The sequence below is a fragment of the Nicotiana tabacum genome, chromosome 8, assembly GCF_000715075.1.
Source record: "Nicotiana tabacum cultivar K326 chromosome 8, ASM71507v2, whole genome shotgun sequence".
Taxonomy (NCBI): domain Eukaryota; kingdom Viridiplantae; phylum Streptophyta; class Magnoliopsida; order Solanales; family Solanaceae; genus Nicotiana; species Nicotiana tabacum.
In genome coordinates this window covers 176,168,591-176,187,783 of record NC_134087.1, presented here as the reverse complement: position 1 = coordinate 176,187,783, position 19,193 = coordinate 176,168,591, and the positions used below count along the sequence as shown (strand labels likewise).

General features: G+C 32.7%; 1 protein-coding gene across 1 annotated transcript; it reads right to left on the bottom strand.

Annotated features, from left to right (window-relative positions):
* Positions 1–11,177, bottom strand: LOC107767173 (uncharacterized). Its single transcript, XM_075220699.1, has 15 exons — positions 11,168–11,177; positions 10,566–10,826; positions 10,142–10,168; positions 10,009–10,068; positions 9,875–9,907; positions 9,594–9,770; positions 9,253–9,499; positions 5,134–5,963; positions 4,671–5,019; positions 3,809–4,287; positions 2,997–3,134; positions 1,911–2,912; positions 948–1,099; positions 750–821; positions 1–60 (listed from the first exon to the last, which is right to left on the bottom strand). The coding sequence occupies exons 1-15, from the start codon at positions 11,175–11,177 to the stop codon at positions 1–3; spliced, it is 3,897 nt and encodes a 1,298-aa protein (XP_075076800.1).
* Positions 11,178–19,193: the final 8,016 nt, after the last annotated feature.

The window sequence follows — 19,193 nt, the reverse complement described above, 5'->3', positions numbered from 1 at the left end:
TTACTCATTTCCAATAGAATGATGAAAAATCCAACTTATAATCTGTTGCAATCCACATAACTGAACAGGAAAGAGAAAGAGAAAAAGAAAAAAGAATTATAACGAAAATAGTAACGACTTTAGAGCTCAGAATATTTATGCTTAACAAATGAAAAATCGAAGGTTTCGCTTCTGATTACCCGATTCTCTGAAGATTTCCAAAACATGAGATCTTTGTCAATACTCTATGAGAATATGCCGTCTTGTATGACAACTGACCGTATAGTACTGGAGAAAATTATATGAATAGCATCAAATATGGAGATTGAAGAAATGAAATTCAATTATGTGAAAATGCATATTTATACAGACAAAAAAAAATTGAAAGTTAGTGATTCCTACTTGGAAAAATCTTCAAGAAGTGTAATATGTTCCGCATCTGCTATGAGAACCAACAGTTTGACTGCTTCATGTCTAATAGTTGGATGGTTATTCACATCTTTAACAGACCTGAATAGTGCATCTGTAGAATTTTTAGTATGTAATTTCCCAATACATAATCCATTTCATGCTTTAGTAAAGCAATATTTGAACTTACAGATTCTTTAATTGGGAAAATTCTTCGTGTCCACCATTGTTCTAATATGAAAAAAGAGCAGCATAACACTCATACATGCCCAGTTCTTCACTCAAAAGAACGTAACTCTGGTCTTAGACAGATGAAGAAGCAGAAGGAGCAGCTGGTCTATGGATAGAAAGGGTGACAATACCATTGTTGAGGAACCGTTATCAATTACTATATTCTTCAACTCTTTGATTTGTCTTAGAGTCAGTTCACTTGTCTGTCAGAATTATTGAGCTGGAATTGTAGCCAAACTGCTTTATATCAGGGAAATATTAATTTATAAACCAATTACATGAAAAGTATGAAGAAGAAGAATAATGAAAAGGAAGTGTAAGACACTTACATTCCATATGTCATTAAGTTTTTCCAGTTGTGAGATCACATTAATAATTCGAGCACTAAATGGAGAAGGCATCATTAACAGAATGGTGACTTTGATCATAATTTTGTTGTTATAGTAAGAAAGAGCATAATCAAATAATAAAGTAGCATAAACTATAACACATAGCAGTAAACTATTGAGAAGCAATTATATTGTATCACATTATCCAATTGATGAATTACCACATTCAAACCACTTGCGTAAGTGACATTGAGTACTTCTTCACCAATGCGATGTAACAACTACTGTTAATCCATGTAATGGAAGTTACTGAACAATCTGTAAGTGCAACATTAATGAAATATTATTTTATATATCTAGAATTGTGTAACAGAAAAAGATTTGAAAAATACCGAAAACTAAAGCGTACCTATTCCATGTTTGAGGAATCATCTCAACAGCTAACTTCTCAGTTGGTTCATAAATCTCAGCAAGAAAAATAGTACTTAAACCTCAAAAAAGATATTAATGATCTTTCGAGTGTCAGACTAAATTTCGAAAAATTTCTTTAAATACTACATTTATAGCTTCAGTAGTTATTTTTCCATCGTCATCATAAACCAAAATTTTTAATCCCTTTCTAGTTTTCACCCGGGAAAGAGCAACATATAGTTGTCCGTGTGTAAACACGGGTTTCTTCAAAAATAATCCCACGTGAGACAATGACTGTCCTTGACTTTTGTTGATTGTCATGGCAAAAGATACAACGATTGGAAATTGTCTTCGCTGAAACTTAAATGGAATTCTAGCATCAGATGGAGTCAATGTCATTCTTGGAATAAATACTTTATGTCCAACCATTTGTCCTGATAAAACCTTCGCTTCAATGACTTGATTTCCAAGTTTGGTTATGATCAGCCTTGTTCCATTACATAATCCTGCTGTCTGGTCAATATTTCTTAATAACATTACCGGAATACCAACCTTTAGAGTAAGCGTGATTTGGAACTCCTGAACATTTAATAGTATTTAAGAATTCTGGTGTGTGTACATGTTCCAATGTTGAATAAGTATGGTCAGAGCTGCAGATTGTATCGGAACTCAAATATGATTTCTCAGAACTTTCATTAAGCGAAATCAGATATTCGTTGATTGATTCCACCATATCAAGAGTTAGAGCAAGAATGGCTCTTTGCTGGAGGAATCCTATATCACTGCAACGACTGTTAAAATCGGGATATGTACTTTCTACAATTGCAGATATTGGATCATCAGACTGTTTTATCAAAAGATCATTTGGTATTTGGACTTTTTCATAGCTATCAACAGAAGTACCAACCATACCGTCGCCAATTCCCAAAATCCAATCTGAAAAAACTCTCAACTCATCTAAATGCGTCCCTGTTTCATTACCTTGCAATCTCATATTCTTTGTTACCTTTAAGAGCTGACAGTGTGGCCACAAATAAGAAGAATTGAGAGATGCATTAACAATATCTTGCCTAGTGCCTTTTCGAATGACAGGTAATATTTGTCTGAATTCACCACCAAGAACAATTGTTTTACCTCTAAATGGGCAGTCTAAATTGGATACATCTTTAAACCTAAGAATATCTCTTAAAGTTTTATCAAGAGCTTCAAAACAATATTTATGCATCATGGGTGCCTCATCCCAAATAATCAACTTTGCCTTGACAATTAAATTTGCTAAAGGAGTACCTTGCTTAATATTACATGTTGAATCTTCAGTTAGATTTAGAGGAATCACAAATCTTGAATGAGCTGTTCGACCACCTGGTAACAACAGAGATGCAATCCCGCTAGATGCAACAGTTAACTCAATATCTCCTCTAGATCTTATGGCAGAAGACAAAGTTCTCCAAATAAAAGTCTTGCATGTTCCTCCAAAACCATATAAAAAGAAAAATCCACCCTTGTCTTCATTCACAGCTCTTATTATTTTTTCATAAACTGACTTTTGCTCATCTGTCAAATTCTTTACTAATTATTGATGTTCCTCCGCCAAAGCGCGTTTATTATAACGCAATGCATCCCATATTAATCTATTACTGTTGTCAACTTCTTCCATATTATAAACAAGCCTTGGCATTGTTGGAAAATCCTGAAAACTTCTTCCACAACCTTTCAAAAAAACTTCAAGCTTTTGCAAACAATGATTTTTCAATTCATGATTTGTTAGCTCAACTTCTGTAATAACATAAAAATATAAAATAATTAAATACAATTAAATGTTAAAGTTTAGTTTAGCAATATGAAATTAATAATAAGATTAACGAAACCGTAAAATGTTTAATAGTATTTTACATGAATAAAGATTAACGAAACCGTAAAATGTTTAATAGTATTTTACATGAATTAAAAGCACATGTAACGTACAAAGAATATGAAGGAATAAGATAGTCCAAACCTTGTGCTTAATTTTATTTTAAAAAAATAACTAAAGTGCAGAATGCATAAGAGCGATTATAGGCTTTCCCGAAACTTAAGGGCATTAAATATAATGTATTAATTGGGTATTAGTATTTATGTCTGGAAAGTGTATCAATCAGTAACAATATTATTCCTATGATCTAAACACGACACTATAGTAAAAAGACATAAACATAACAAAATATTGTTTACGGAACCTTAAGTCTTGGAATGAATTTTGTATGAACTTTAATATATATATATATATATATATATATATATATATATATATATATATATATATATATATATATATATATATATAAAGCAATGAACAATCAGATTAATATGAATGAAGTAATTAAAAATAAAATTAATCAATAAAGTTAAGAAAATCAACCATCCTTTAGAAGTATCATATCATATTGAAATTGCAAGCATTTTATACGTACCTGGGCGATCCAATATTGTTCTTTCTTCATGAAGGATATCTTCTGATAGTAAATGCCATGTTGCTTGCCAAACTCTTTCTGGCAGTGATATTGAATTTGATAAAAGTAGCATAGCAAATAATTGCCTAAGATATGATGTCATTCCCCAATTACTTGCTTCCATTATAGCATCCACGTATTCCTTATCATCATCTAATAAACCCAAAGCATAACATGCATCTCTAAAATTCTCATGATCACAACCGTTGATTCTTTTGAGTTCGTCATAGCTCTTTGGACCTTTAATGACATTCAAAAATAATCTAAGGTAATATTGCTCGCCGGATCCAGGTGGAACAAAGAAGATTCTCCCAATAGAAAATGCAGATGTTCTTCTTTTTTCCCATCTTTTCAGGTTTTGTTTCCACACAAACTTTAGAGGAAATTCTGCATAAGTCAATTTTCTTACTTCAGGAAATGTCTTATTAGCTTCAAACCAGCTTAAAACATAGATTCCTTAACGGTTGGTCTGTTGACAACTGCATCAATTGGATCATCATCCGAAAATATGACAGTTTGATTATTTGGCAGGTGAAAAGATAGCCTTTCTACCGATGGTTCTCTGTGGTGTATTGAGAATTTAAAAATTCTCCAAGCAGCTTCACAAGGTGATATGTATCGGCAATCACAATACATATTTATTTCATCAACGACCCCTGAGTCTTCCTTATTTACACTTTGAGAAAAAGCTGTGATAACACGATCATTTCCTTTATTAACATACTTAAATAAGTAGTTAATAGATCGTGATTGATTACACCACTCCGCGTTAATATGTGCACCATACTTCAATAATAAAAATCTATTGTGTGGTACAACATACCTATTATCCAACTCAATACCTACTCTCTTTGCAGTTCTACCATCATCTCTTCTTCTATAAATTGGATACTCATCTTCATCAATTGTGGTTGATGACACAATTTTTTTTGGAAAGTGCTTTGTACATCTACCATTCTGCATGCAAGGAGAAGATTTTCTAGCAGCACCACAAGGGCCATGCATCATGAAATTTGTAACGGCATTATAATAATGAGGATCTACTTTTTTATCTGGTAATTCTGTTGAAATTATTCCATCAATATCTGCGACATTTGGGTATTTATTCCGAAGAAAAAGCAAGATGTGTGCATGAGGCAAGCCTCGCTTTTGGAATTCAACTGTATAAATCACTGAAATACAGAATTAATTAGATAACTAAGTTTTTATATTATTTATTTTTAATATTAGTATATAATAAAATTAATGTAACAATGTAATAATTTTTTAGAACATAAAAAGTATACCTGCTTTTACTTCTCCAAAAACTTTATTGTCACGTAGATCCTTTATCATGCGATCCAGCTTGATTTTGAAAACCCTTGTTAAAATGTTGGGACGATCTTCTGGAGATAATCCCCTACTCTCCACAAATCTAATAATCTCTGGCCATTTTGGGTTGCAGGTAAATGTGATGAACAGATCAGGGTACCCGGGCCATTTGCAAATTGCCATGGCATCTTGATAAATTTGCAACATGTAACGTTCACCCCCCATAAAGCTGGAAGAGAGTATAACTCTTTGTCCTTGAGAAGAAGGTTCTATGTCTCCATGTAAAACAGCATCTTGTAACCCTTTATAAAAGTGTGCTCTCAATTGTTTTTGATGAAGCCTAATGAACCTCAATCGAGAAGATTCCATCATTGTATAACCATCTACTAAGAATTGCTGAAATAATCTTCTAGTTGACACAATTGTTGGAACTTCATCCTTCCTTTCTTGAATTTTATACGATAAGTACTCACGCGTGCTAACGCATTTCCTTCCACCGGTAGAATCATCAATATCATTTAAAGGAATATCTTCTCGATATCCGTCTTCACCATATGGAAATAATAATGGATATTGCAAACCTAAGTATGATGCATTTAATTCATTTATCCTTTGTAGTTGTCCAGATTGGCTTTCAACTATGATATCTCTATCAGACCTTGTTTGTTCAAAATCTCCAATGATCAAAGCAGCTACCTCTGAAACTGTTGGTAAATTATATCTTCTTCCATCCGAGCATCTTTTCCCTATTAATCTAAGTCTAACATTTGAGGTTCGGTCTTCTTGAAATTGATCTCTTATTATTCTAAATGACTTTGCAAGAACATTGTTGTCATCAAGCGTAACGACCCGACCGGTCGTTTTGAACTTTTGTACTTTGATCTCCAGTTCCTGGGCATGACTTGCCCCGTGAAACGTATTATGACTGATGTAGATCGTTGGTTTTAGTTTTTAGGAAAATTCAGAATGAATTTGAAGGAACAATCTCAGTTGAAAGTTTTGAATTTGAAAGGTTTGACTAAGAGTTGACTTATTTTTATATGAGCTCGGATCGGAAATTTTATGATTTGGATAGCTTCGTTGGGTGATTTATGACTTAGGAGCGCGATCAGAATGCATTTTGGAAGTCCGTGGAAGGATTTGGTTTGAATTGACAAAGTTAATATTTTAGCAAATTCCGGTTGATAGGTGAGATTTTGATCCGAGTGTCAGAATGGAATTCCGAGAGTTGCTGTAGCTTCGTTATGTCATTTGTGATGTGTGTGCAAAATTTCAGGCCATTTGGACGTCGTTTTGTCGACTTTTTGATCGAATTCGGATTTCGGAAGTTTTGGAATTCTTAGGCTTGAATCCGAGGGTGATTTGATGTTTTAATGTTGTTTTGAGCGTTCTGAAGGTTGGAACAAGTTTGAATTATGTTATGGGGTATGTTGGCATGTTTGGTCGGGGTCCCATGGGATCGGATATGTTTTGGAAGAGTTTTTGGAAGATTTTGCCGTTTTGAGCATAAGCATGCAATGATCCAAAGGTCCATTTTTAGTTCTAGAGATCGAAATTTATTTTTGAGACTTCTGAAATTTTGATAATGAATTATAGGACTGATCTGGAAAGTTTGGTCTAATTTCATCAAGTCGCGATTGGGTTTTTGACACGAAACATGAGTTAATTATTTAACGAGCGAAATGGGTATTGAACTGAGCAAATGAGCTCTGAATTGAGTTTCGACTGAAGGGCTATGTTCTTATTATTATTTGTGACTCATAGGAACAAGAATCATCGAATTCCAAGTTCGTATGATGGAGTTACAGCCTTTTTAGTGAAAAGAAAAGTTGTTGCAATTTTCTGGGCAGTTTCTGCGTTTTTCGCACGTGTGAACAGTAACCGCACCTGCGTGAATAGTATCCGTGTACAGTACCATGTATAGTAAACATGAACAGTATCCGTGTACAATACCGTGTACATTACATATGAACAGTACCCCGTATACAGTACCCATGAACAATACCGTGAACAGTACCCATGAACAGTAAAATGCGTGAACAGTAACCAGAGAAAATAACGGGGTAAGTGTTCTTAACTTAATTTTGGTTAGATTACCTGAATCTATTACTAGTTTTGGCATTTAATTGGTGATTTTAGTTGGGAAAATCTCGAAAACTCTCTTGGTTTAATTTGAAGATTTGAGGGTCGAATTGATGTCGGATTTTAGTAAAATTGGTATGGTTGGACTCGTGGTTGGATGAGGTTTCATATTCCGTAATTTTTGTCGGGTTCCGAGACGTAGGCCCCACTGGCGAATTTTGAGTGCAATTTCGAATTTTTAATGGAAAATGTAGAATTTCATATGGAATTAATCCTATAATTTTTATTAACTGAATCGAATTATTGTGGCTAGATTCGAGACATTCGGAGGTCGATTTGGGAGATAAAGGCATTGTGAGCTAGAGGATTAGCCGGTTCGAGGTGAGTAATGATTGTAAATGATGTCTTGAGGGTTTGAAACCCCGAATTTGCACATCGTAGTGCTATATTGAGGTGAGACACACGCTAGATGATGAGCGCGGAGTCTTTTACTACCGGGAATTGTGACTTGGTCCATCCCGATTGATGATTTTACCGCATATTTGAGTGAAACTTATTTGTTATTATCATGATTTGGGCTGATTGTCATACTTGGGCTTCGTGCCAATTATTTGAATCCTTTGGGAATTTTTATCACATTTTCTCACTGTTTTGACTTATATTTAAACTCAGTCTTGTTGATAATTATTGTTTTACAAACTCAACCGCTTTTATGCAGATTTGAAAATTCAAATGATATTTCTAAATAGTATTTTGGGCTGAGAACTACTGTTTTACAAATGCCCGAGGGGCTTATGATGATTTCCGGACTGAGTGAGGCCGAGGGCCGTATGTGAGGATATGCTGAGTGATATGAGGCCGAAGGCCTGAGATATTATTTATGCCACGAGGTGGCTTGAGTGATGTGAGGCCGAGGGCCTGAGATACTATTTATGCCACGAGGTGGCTTGAGTGATGTGAGGCCGAGGGCCTGAGATACTTTATATGCCACGAGGTGGCTTGATATAGCGCTTGGGTCGTAAGGGGCCCCTCCAGAGTCTACACACCCACAGTGAGTGCGGGTACCCATTGTTCTGAGTGATTGATACTATGCCCGCGGGGCTGATATAAGTGATTGTGAGGTAGCCCGAGGGGCTGATACTATTCTGAGAGTGAGCCCAAGGGGCTGTTACTGATCTGATATTGAGCCCGAGGGGCTGGCACTGTTCTTATATTGAGCCCGAGGGGCTGGTTTTGTTGATATTATGCCCAAGGGGCGGTTTGTTGTACATGTTTTTCCCGAGGGGCTGTTTATATTTCTATCATTTTTGTTACTCACTTGTAAACTACTTGCTTTACTTGTTGGGAATAAAAAGGGGTTTTCACTTGATTTCTCACTGTTTTACTGTTTAAAGTGATTTTACTGCTTCAATATGGAATACCTTGTGTTTTTGCGTGATTTCTTGCCTTCAGTCTTTATTTATTATTATTACTCACTGAGTCGGAGTACTCACATTACTCCCTGCACCTTGTGTGCAGATTCAGGTATGTTTTGGCTGATCGGAGGTAGAGTCATCAGGGTTTAGCAAGGTAGCTGCCGGCGTTCGCAGCACTGCTTTTCTCTCTCCTCATTTCATTAGTCTGTATTTGTACACTCCAGGCTTTCAGTTGTATTTATACCCTAGTAGATGCTCGTGACTTGTGACGCCCCGGTTAGGGCTGTGTCGGGTTGTGCTTCCATTAATTATATCATTAACTCATATTTAAACTGTTTATTAATGTTTAACTATTTTTGAAAAGGCGATATGGGTTTGTTGGCTGGCCTTGTCTTCACGAGAAGCGCCATCACGATCGGAGCGGGGTTTGGGTCGTGACATCAAGCATTTGCTTCAAGTCATTCACAATTTCAGTATGAAGTTCATTGTTCATTTCAATGCGACTGTAAGAATAAAATATTGAATTCACCTAACAATGTATGTCTTATAAAAAATAAAATTTTAAATTATTTTTAGTAAGCAATTGTCTATGCTAACCTGATAGCATTAATTCTATTGTTCACCTCATTTTCTGTATCATAGATATATAATTGTGTAAATTTTGGAGAAGATCCCTCTGGAGGCAATAAACTTCCAATCTGATAATAATTTTGTCCAGACAATCTGAATGTTCTGGGTCCCTTTGTTTTGTTGACAGAGACATCAACCTTTCCTCCCATTGATGTAAATGAAAATATTGAATTATATGTTCGAATATTCTCTCTGAAATGTTTGCTTTTTGCACCTTCATAAAATTAAATTTGATTAAAGCAGATATATATAGATATGCAAAAATTATTGTGTTATAATTTTAATTAAATGAATTTATCTATTATAACCTGATCCAAACAATAAATCCTTCAAAATGGAAGGAGGCTCCTTTGGATTTGGTAGCTTGATTTTTCCACGACCACAACACAAAGTGAAAACTGGTTTTTTATTTTTATACTTCTTGTCAACTCTTTCCTCGAACCAAAAATATGCCCCACAATATTCACATTCATAATTGGCATCTCCTATATCCCATATCAGAGTAAAATAAAGAGGTAAGGTCAAAGTACTTATTATATAGAAAGTAAAATTATATTGTATATGTAAATTCGATAAACGTCATACTTACCTTCATTGGTCATCCAACTCTGTACTTCATCACCTATAAATAATAAGTAGATCTTAAAATTAGAAATTAAATATATTAGGAATTGTTAATTCATTTTAACACTATCGAACATTGATGAGTTTGTATGTGAATACCTTCAAACACATCGCCATCTTCATTTTCATCATGAATTTGTACGTTGGATTGCATATGACCTTGATGCATAAATTAAAAATTAATAAACTTGTATGTATGACTATGAGTTGCATTGTTCTTTAAATGACATACCTGGTATATCACCATCAATACTGACATCTTCAAATTGTAAAAAGAAATATTAATAGTTAGCCTTTTTTCAATTTCATATTCATCAAAAAGTATAAGTTTGTTGCAATACTGAGTTTGAAATAATAAGAGTTCGTTTAACATAATGAAAATTAAGTATAATCAAAACAAAAAACTCATGCAGAACTATAATTCAAAAACTATAACAAACATGTTGTAGTTAATAAAATAAATAGAATCAAATAAATGGCAGCAAATTAAATTAAATTTTTTAAATTATTTTGTTGGCCAGAATGTTCCGCGTATAAGGTATAAGTATATAAATTAATAACTTCATTATTTATGTCGACGTTTATTTTAGCCGCACAAATATTGACTTCCTCAAATTTTAAAAATAAGTTATAATAAATTAAACATAAATATTTACCTTGAAATAATGGTATCTCATTTAAATCTGGTAGAAGATGTTCTTTCTGCAAATTTGAACTCGACAAACCATACTGCAAATAATGCTCTTGCATCGAATTTGGATATTGTGCTTGAGAATGAGATGATGAAACTTGTCCATAACTCTTTATGGGAGTACTACGAAATCGAGGGAAATTTAGACGATTTGTTATGTCCGTTAATGATTCTTTTGTTTTCCCTTTTTGAGAAGCATTCCCTATGATAGTAGTATCAACAAATTCTGTAAATCATAAAATAAAAACAAAAAATTAATTGTTAAAATGGAAAAAGATAGGACAACTATCAAACCAATATTTATATCCTAAAATTCTATATAAAAGAAGTTAATAGGTAGCATTTTTTATATTTCATGTTGGTCAAGAAAAAGTATAAGTTTATTGCAATATTGACCTAGAAAAAATAACTCTATAGTTGCGTTTAGCATTTTATATCTGGATTTTGGTGTTAACAGTATCACAATTACTTTTAACATCATTCCATTAAGTTAAACTGAAGGTAGTACTTTAGCAAATTTATGGAATTAAAGATGCTGAAGCGTATATATAGAGGTCAAATACAAACCGAATCCCATCGATAAGGGATAACTTTGGCTAAAAACTCGCATTACAAACATTAACTAATCTTACTTCGCCTATTATTAATCATACTTCCAATGAACCCCCTATCAAACAACATTTTATATTACATGACTAACAACACTTCATTTCAAAATATTCTAAAGGTTAAGCCTAATCAAGCAAAGAAATATTCAAAAAAAATAAACATCCCAAAGCGAAGACAAATCGGTTAATGAAATTTTCAAAAGTAGAGCGACAAAAAGAAAATTCATACAAAATAATAATATAATTATAACATACATGTTGTACTTAAGAAAATAAACAGAACCAAAAAAACGGCAGCAAATAAGGCTTTTATTTTTAAATTATTCTACTGTCCATTACGCATTAGAGATAAAAGTATATAAATTACTAACTTTTTTATTTTTGTGGAGATTCAGTATAGCGGCACAAAAGTTTGACTTCCTCAAATTTTCAAAATAAGCTATATTAAAGTTAACACAAATATTTATCTTGCAGTAATGGTAGCTCATTTAAATCGGTTTGCAAATTTGAAGTCGACAAATCATATCGCAAATATTGTTCTTGCATTGAAATTGGAAAGGTTAATATATAAGAATTGATGGGCTGATTGGAATTGTGATTTTTCTCTAATTGCAACTGAGTAAAGCAGGTATAAAAGCGACTAATAAAGACGACAGATCATCAAAAGTACTTAAAAACTGCATAAGATGTGTGGGATGGTTACATAGCAAAAATGATAAAACATATGACATAATATATTTAAATTTATGCAATGATATATCAAAAAATGCATATTTGTAAGAAAGACAATACACAGCAGAATACAGAATGCATAAATTACTACTATGGTGTAAGGATCATAAATTACATCGATATATATGACACATATTTTCTGAAATATACTTAAATTTGACCATCTAATGCATCTATGAAACTGAACAAAGAATAGAACAAAACGATTTAGTAAGAGACCAAAGTGACGTCCAACTGTTTAAAGAATTGTAAAATTACTCATGATTTATATAATATTTAAAGTTCATACCCTTCGAGGAAAATTTAGGCCGTTTTTGCTTCCGTATGCATATTCGATTTTTTCTTGCGAGTTTTTTATCTTCTTCCATATCAAAGTGCCGTAAAAACTGAATTTGTTGCGAGAAATTGTAGAGTTTTTTGGAAAAGTAAAGTGGAATTTTGTAGGGTTACTGACAACCCCTCAGTCTGCTGATTCCGAAGCAAAACAAACTCTATTTCTTGTGATTGTGTAACTCAATATCCAAAAGTTCTGAAGCAACCACAACAGGCTTGACTGCAACACTATTTTAGAAGAAAAACTACTGTAGATAAACGAAGGAGCATGAGAGCGCTGGCTACGTATCAAAAATATTGACAGGTGTTGAGGTACGCAGTAGTCCGAAAGTTGGGGTGAGAAACTGAATTTGGTTTGAGAAGTTGAAGAGTTTCCAAAAAAAGCTTAAAGAGAGAGCAGTTGACGATAAGAGGGCACTGATGCGCCTCTTTTTCCTTTATATTTCTGTTTTTGTATTTTTTATCATTTTTAATGAAGTAGTATTTTAGTTTACTATAACTCCCACAGATAATTTTTTAAATTCTACTGGAAATAATTAAAAATTGAAGTACAACCGGAAACTTAATTTTTATATTATCGATATCAAAGAGCTGTAATAATCTACACCAAAGTCCTCTCCCCTGTTGCATATTTTAAAGGCGGAGTAGAAAAGAATGACATGGTGTAGATTATTATAATCTCTTGATTGTAGCGAAGAATGCGCCACTACTTCCAACTTGCACATGTCCTATCCAGAAAAAGGTCAAAAGACACTTTTTCTAGATATAGTTCTAAAATGATTGTTTCATGCCTTTGAGCTAGACTTTTGATCATACCTCGTGTCTAATTTGCTTGTTATGTACGGCAAACGGAACTCCCTTTCTTTGTCTGGACTTATCGCCAGCTTTTCCATCCTGAGCTGTCAGCTCATTTCAGGAAAGGAAGATGCTGCAAATAATTTTGCCAGAGGGCATTATACAGGTAGTTATCCTGGAGAATTCAGGAGCCATTTCTTTGTTTGTGAATAACTTTTGTTAGATGCACCTAATTTTTGGTTGTATTAACTTTCTTCACAGTTGGGAATGAGATTGTCGATCTATGCCTTGATCGAATAAGAAAATTGGCTGACAATTGCACGGGTTTGCAAGGTTTTTTGGTGTTTAATGTTGTTGGTGGTGGTACTGGTTCTGGATTGGGGTCATTGTTGTTGGAACATCTATTTGTCGATTATGAAAAAAAGTCTAAGCTTGGATTTACTATCTATCCTTCTCCCCAGGTGCAGAGTCATGCTTTAGCAATGCACTATTACATTTGTTTATCATAACTATACAGCACAAGATTAAGACTTTGATTTTAGATGAGGCTTCTCCATATAGGTTGTTAGAGTAGTAGCTTTCGTGATAAATGACATTATGGCTAACTCCTTGGTATTATCTTTAGCTCATGTTCCATAATGTTTGATTATGTTTATAACTAACAGCATATGTAAGCTTTGACACTAATCTATAGGTTATTTCTCTACTTGCTAACTTGAGTTTTCTTGTTAATTTTCAGGCGTACCCTAATTCATAAATAGAGAGAGTTCCTGTAATTACCATTGCTATGAAATTGCTTCAGAATATACTAATACACTACCTTAGGTTTTGAACAGAATAATCAGAAGTTTCACAATTTTTATAGACATGTCCTTTGAAGATTATTTTCACAAACATGAAGCAGAAGAAACAGGGTAAAAAGTTAAATTTAATTTCCCATTAATAGTTCAGTAGACAAAACTTCAGCTACAGTAAAAATATAATTAACAGAACCTTATTGGTCACACAAAACTACTGGAACAACAACTCATCGCTGAGTTTAGAACTATCAAATATATCTTGTACTAAGATTGAGTTGAATAAATTCTTCGAAAATCAGAACTTCACCAACACATTCATTGAACAATCGATTTGTTCAAATAACTAACATGTTGCATAAAAAATATTAACAAAAAGAGTGAAGTCACTGTTGATTAAACTACTAATTCATAAACATGAATTTAGAACAATATTTAGACAATTTTACTCCCTAATGAACTTGCCCAAATAATAAAAATTTGTCATTCATAAACCTACATAGCAAAGAAACTATATAATTAAATAGCTAAGGTCATTTCAATAGAGTAATTCATGGATTCTTCTCTTTTTTAATCACTCGGCGAACCTTGTTGCTAGAGAGTTGACAATTCAAGTCGTCATCTGCTATTACTGTTGGTGCCTTATTGGCAGATCTACTCCTCTTGTCATACTTCTTCAATGGAGATAGTTTTGCGTTGCAATCATCACCATCTTCTAACACGGACGATCCACTTTCTGATATGCTTTTCTTGATGGGAGTTTGTAAAATAGATTTCATCTTACTTTCGGCCACAAAATCCTACAGAAATAAAAAGAATCTATAAAGAGGAGCTGGAGAGCGATACTACCTTTGGTTGCATAATGATTAGTAATACCTTTTTACTAAATAATTAATAATGTTATAATTGTTTTAATTTCATGAAATTACCCCATAAACCTTCTCTTCACCCGAGATTTGTCCCTCAGGTATTTCCAAAGGATCCTGTTAAAAAGTAAAACAAAACAAAATAAACATTCATGTTATGAAGGTTGTAGGATTTATATTTATTCTTTTTCATAAATGTATCAGTAGCTTAATTTGTAAGTGAAGATATTTTACTGTGATAGTGTCTTCAAATGAGCTGTGGGCATATTCCTTTAGAAGATCGTCATCATCAGTAACCTTAACAACTTTGTAGACTTCGTATTGTGACTCAATATTGGTTTGCTTAACAATAACCTTAAACATGAATTTTTTATTAAGAATATCATCCAATTCACTTGGATAAGAACAATCAGCATCCGCATCAGAAGTCTACACCAAATTTCATAGATCAGAAATATTATAATTGACAACTACACTTAAATTAAGTTTATTATTATACCTACACTAATCCTTTCTTCAATTCTTTCGCGGACTTTCCTATAAGCTGTTGAGCTTCGCGATTCCAAAGCAATAATGAGATAAAGGCAGTTCTATCCATAACACGAACTTGAAGTCGATACCTGCAATTAAATTTTGATTAACCTTATGTATTTCCTTTTTATGTGTTTTAAATCTATATAATAGAATAATTACCTGTGACCAACAGAACAATCTTCTTCGTTGCATTTTTTACAAAAAAAATTTATTTCCAACTTTTTCAACCTTTCTAGTACACTTGTTGCATCCCAAATATGACCATCCTCGTTGAAGTTCCAAATTCACCAACTTTGCAGCAATCCAGTAGTTACACTCCTATTTAACAAAAAAATAGCGTAGTAAATGCAAAACATAAAACAAAAGGTAAGTAAATTTTTAAAACCATATTTAACTCACTTGTATGCACTGAACTAAATCCCCAATAGTTTTAACCAATACAATTCCTTTGGCTAACTCATCTCTAATAGAGTAACTTTGCTGTGAACTTGTCTGAGTAAGCGACTCATAGTTTGATTGGAGCGCTGCATCTAATCTGCATAAGTCAAAAACTTTAAGTTTTAAATAATAATATTATATTTATAGTATATATAAATAAGAATTATACCCTTAGCAAACGTGGATTTAAAATCGATAAATTGCGGAAAAGTAGGATTTATCCATATTTTTGAAGCATACCAACAGCTACGCACTGAGTAATTACCTATGAATAAAATTTAAAAATTACAAATTGAAAACTATAAATTATTTTGAAACTGTTTATCAAATATAAATGTAACTATTGGAAAACCTCGATATTTTTGAGCTTTCATAAGTTGAAGAACAACAATCAAAGGATTAGCAGTAGATGCATTCGAGTGAGGTTGAATTTGATCCACAAGTTCACTCCATAAGGTTGCTGAAATCATGTTCCTCCTATATGTTTCACGGAAAAACCTCAATAAAAAAAATCCTTTTTACTACAAAGTATAGTTTCTATTTGTGAATGACTTACTTATCATCTTCAAGTTCAATATTCATAAAGATACTTTTGTTGTCTCCTTGCTTGTAGGTCTGAACAGTTTCATAGGTCACAACCTGACCAACAACATCTATAAATATAGAAGTTAATCACAAAATTTTAATAAACGTAGTATTAGAATTAAATGAAAAAGAAGAATTAGCGAATAATTTTGCCTCATCGACATCATGTTGATTCGTGAATTTATCAAAAGGACGCAAGTTAAAGATATCCATATGTAGGATCAGTAGTTTCCTCAACTATTGTCCTCTGCGTAAATGTCAGCCTCAAATTGTGTGTTGTAGTCTTTAATTTCAAATTATTTGGCCCGACAACAAAGTAGGTCATGCGATATAAGCCGAGTTCCTGTATCTTATTCTTAAAGAACTTTATAACACACTTCCCAATTGAGGCATGTATACGATCACCCTAGAAAATCATATTAATTGTTAGGATGTATTAGATTGGTAAAAATTGTTAATGCTGGATGTAAGCACGTGATTTTTGCCCTATGAAAGAATTACTCCCAAAAAATTTCAAAATAAAACAGTTTTTTCTTTGTGTGCAAATTTTGTTATTTTTCTGGTATTTTTGTATAATTATTTGTATTTTTATGAGTGCATGTTTATTTGTTTTAATTAATAAAAATATAAAATATATCACATTTTTCATTTAGTATTTAATTAAGTTTGTTTTATAAAAAAAATGAAAGTCACAAAAATAAGAATATTTTGCATTGTTAGCATTTAATGTCAAATTATGCAATTTTTGTTTTAATTGGTGTTTAATTGTGTATGATAATTTTTGTTAGGAGTTTAATTAGTATTTTTGGAGTTAATTTAGTTTGTAGCTCAATTTAGAATTTTAGTTTTATCAAAAAAAAATAAAAAAAAAATAAAAAGAAAGAAAAGAGGGCTACAAAACGTTAATATTTGAATTGAGTCTACTATAGCTATTTTGACTATTTTACCTTATTTCATCGCAAAAAAAAAAATTACAAAAAAACTATATATGTAAATTTTAGCTTATGTATTTCTCATAAACTTGAAAAAATACAAAAATAGTACCTTATTTTTTATACTTTATATAATTTCGAAAATTATAAAAAAAGGTAGTTTTATTAATGTTTTGCAGTCATTTTAAACTTAAAAATATAGAAATGGTACTTTATATTTTTATCGTTGTATAATTTCGAAAATTACAAAAAAAAAAAGTTATTAACGTTTTGTAGCCATTTTAATCTTGAAAAATACAAAAAAAAAGTACTTTATATTTTATCTTTATATAAAAACGAAAATGACAAAAAATAGTTTTATTTATGCTTTGTAGCTATTTTAATCTTGAAAAAATACTTAAAAAAAAATAATAATAGTTTTGTTTTAAATGTTAGTCTTATTTTGGTAGTTATTTTGCTTGCATAAGATTAATTGAATAACATCGTGTTTTATTCTCGGGTCCGGGCAAAAGAATAATATTTGGGTTCAAACTACCCGTTTTTAGGCCTAATTTTCGGATCTGACCTATAATGATCCGAGTCCACCACACATGGGGACACGCGTGGGGAACACGGACGGAACACCACACACGGGGAACCCCACCACGCATGGGGGACACAAGTCTTGGACCCCTACACACGTGGGGTACATGTTCTTTGCAAGCTACAAAATACACGGATGGGGATTTGAAAAGGGGGATTTGGAAAAAATTTTAAAAAAAGCAAAATTTTGGAAAAGAGAAAAGAGAAAGTTGAAAAGTTTGAAAAAGGAGGGGACAAAACGTGAAAAGGGGGAGGAAAAAGACAAAAGGGGGGATGGAAAGAATTTTAAAAGCAAAAAAAAGGGATTGAAAAAGTTTGAAAAGGGGGCGGACAGAACATGAGAAGGGAAGGGATTGAAAGAATTTTTAAAAGCAAAAATTTTGAGAAAAGAAAAAAGGGGACAAAACGTGAAAAAATTGAGAGGAGAAAGAAAAAAAAAGCTACTGTTCATCTTCTTTTTCATTTTGAAGAAGAAGAAAACTGAAGAAAACCCTCACGCCATAGCCCATGGTCTCCTCTTCTTTCATGTCAAAACGACCATAACCAGCCTCCCCGTCGCTTCCTCGCGCACAGCAGTGAACCAAACAGTCCGTTCGACCTCCAATATGTTCAACTCCGAGTTCGATTTGGGTTCGTTCAAGTGTCAGATTTTTCTTTCAAGATTATTTAGTTCATTTGATTTATTTTCTTTTATGGTTTTTGGTTTTAAGTGTTGTTTGTAATCTTGTTTGGTTCATTCTATTTTTCGGATTATTGATTCTTTGTTTAAAGTGTTATTTTTGTAATCTTGTTTTGTTCATTAATTCTCCTTCTTCTTCAAGACCTTTTTATTTGGTCAAGGTTTTTCTTCTGTTTGTTTGAGTTATAAGCTACATTCGATTTGAACAACTTCGTCGAATAGTTAGTTTGTGACTGCTTTGTTTGGACGAATGCAGCATGAATCACTTTGTTGGTCTGTTTTGATGCTTGAATCTTTTGTGTGAATTTGACTTAAGGATTGGTTGTAGCTGTGTAGTGATTTGGTGTAGTTGTAAATCAGAGAGGTTTAAATACATATTGCTAAGAGTGAGGGCAAGGCAATAATAATAGGGGATTTTTCAGGGGTATTTTTGGGTGTTAAAAGATTTAAAATGATTAGTGTTAGTAGCCTGCCAGTTAATATTCAGTGTATAATTAATGAATTATTTAATGAAAAGGGAATTAGTAGTGCAGAATACACCCTGTCTGGTATCTTTAAGGGTGGAAAATCAGAAAATAAACATGAGATTAATGATAAAAGTGTATAGATGCACATGAGAGGGAATATACAGGCTGAAAGTGAAAAACTTTGAATAAATAATGTTTAGTTCTAGCCTATAAATAAGGGGAGTTGATATAGAGAAGGAGGACTG

What these genes read in the sequence shown, in the direction of transcription:
- LOC107767173 (XM_075220699.1), bottom strand. An exon ending in AGATGGCGATGTGTTTGAAG is followed by an intron (nt 9,908 to 10,008) that starts GTATTCACATAC and finishes TATTATTTATAG; the next exon opens with GTGATGAAGTACAGAGTTGG. An exon ending in AATAGAATTAATGCTATCAG is followed by an intron (nt 5,964 to 9,252) that starts GTTAGCATAGAC and finishes AAAGTCATTTAG; the next exon opens with AATAATAAGAGATCAATTTC.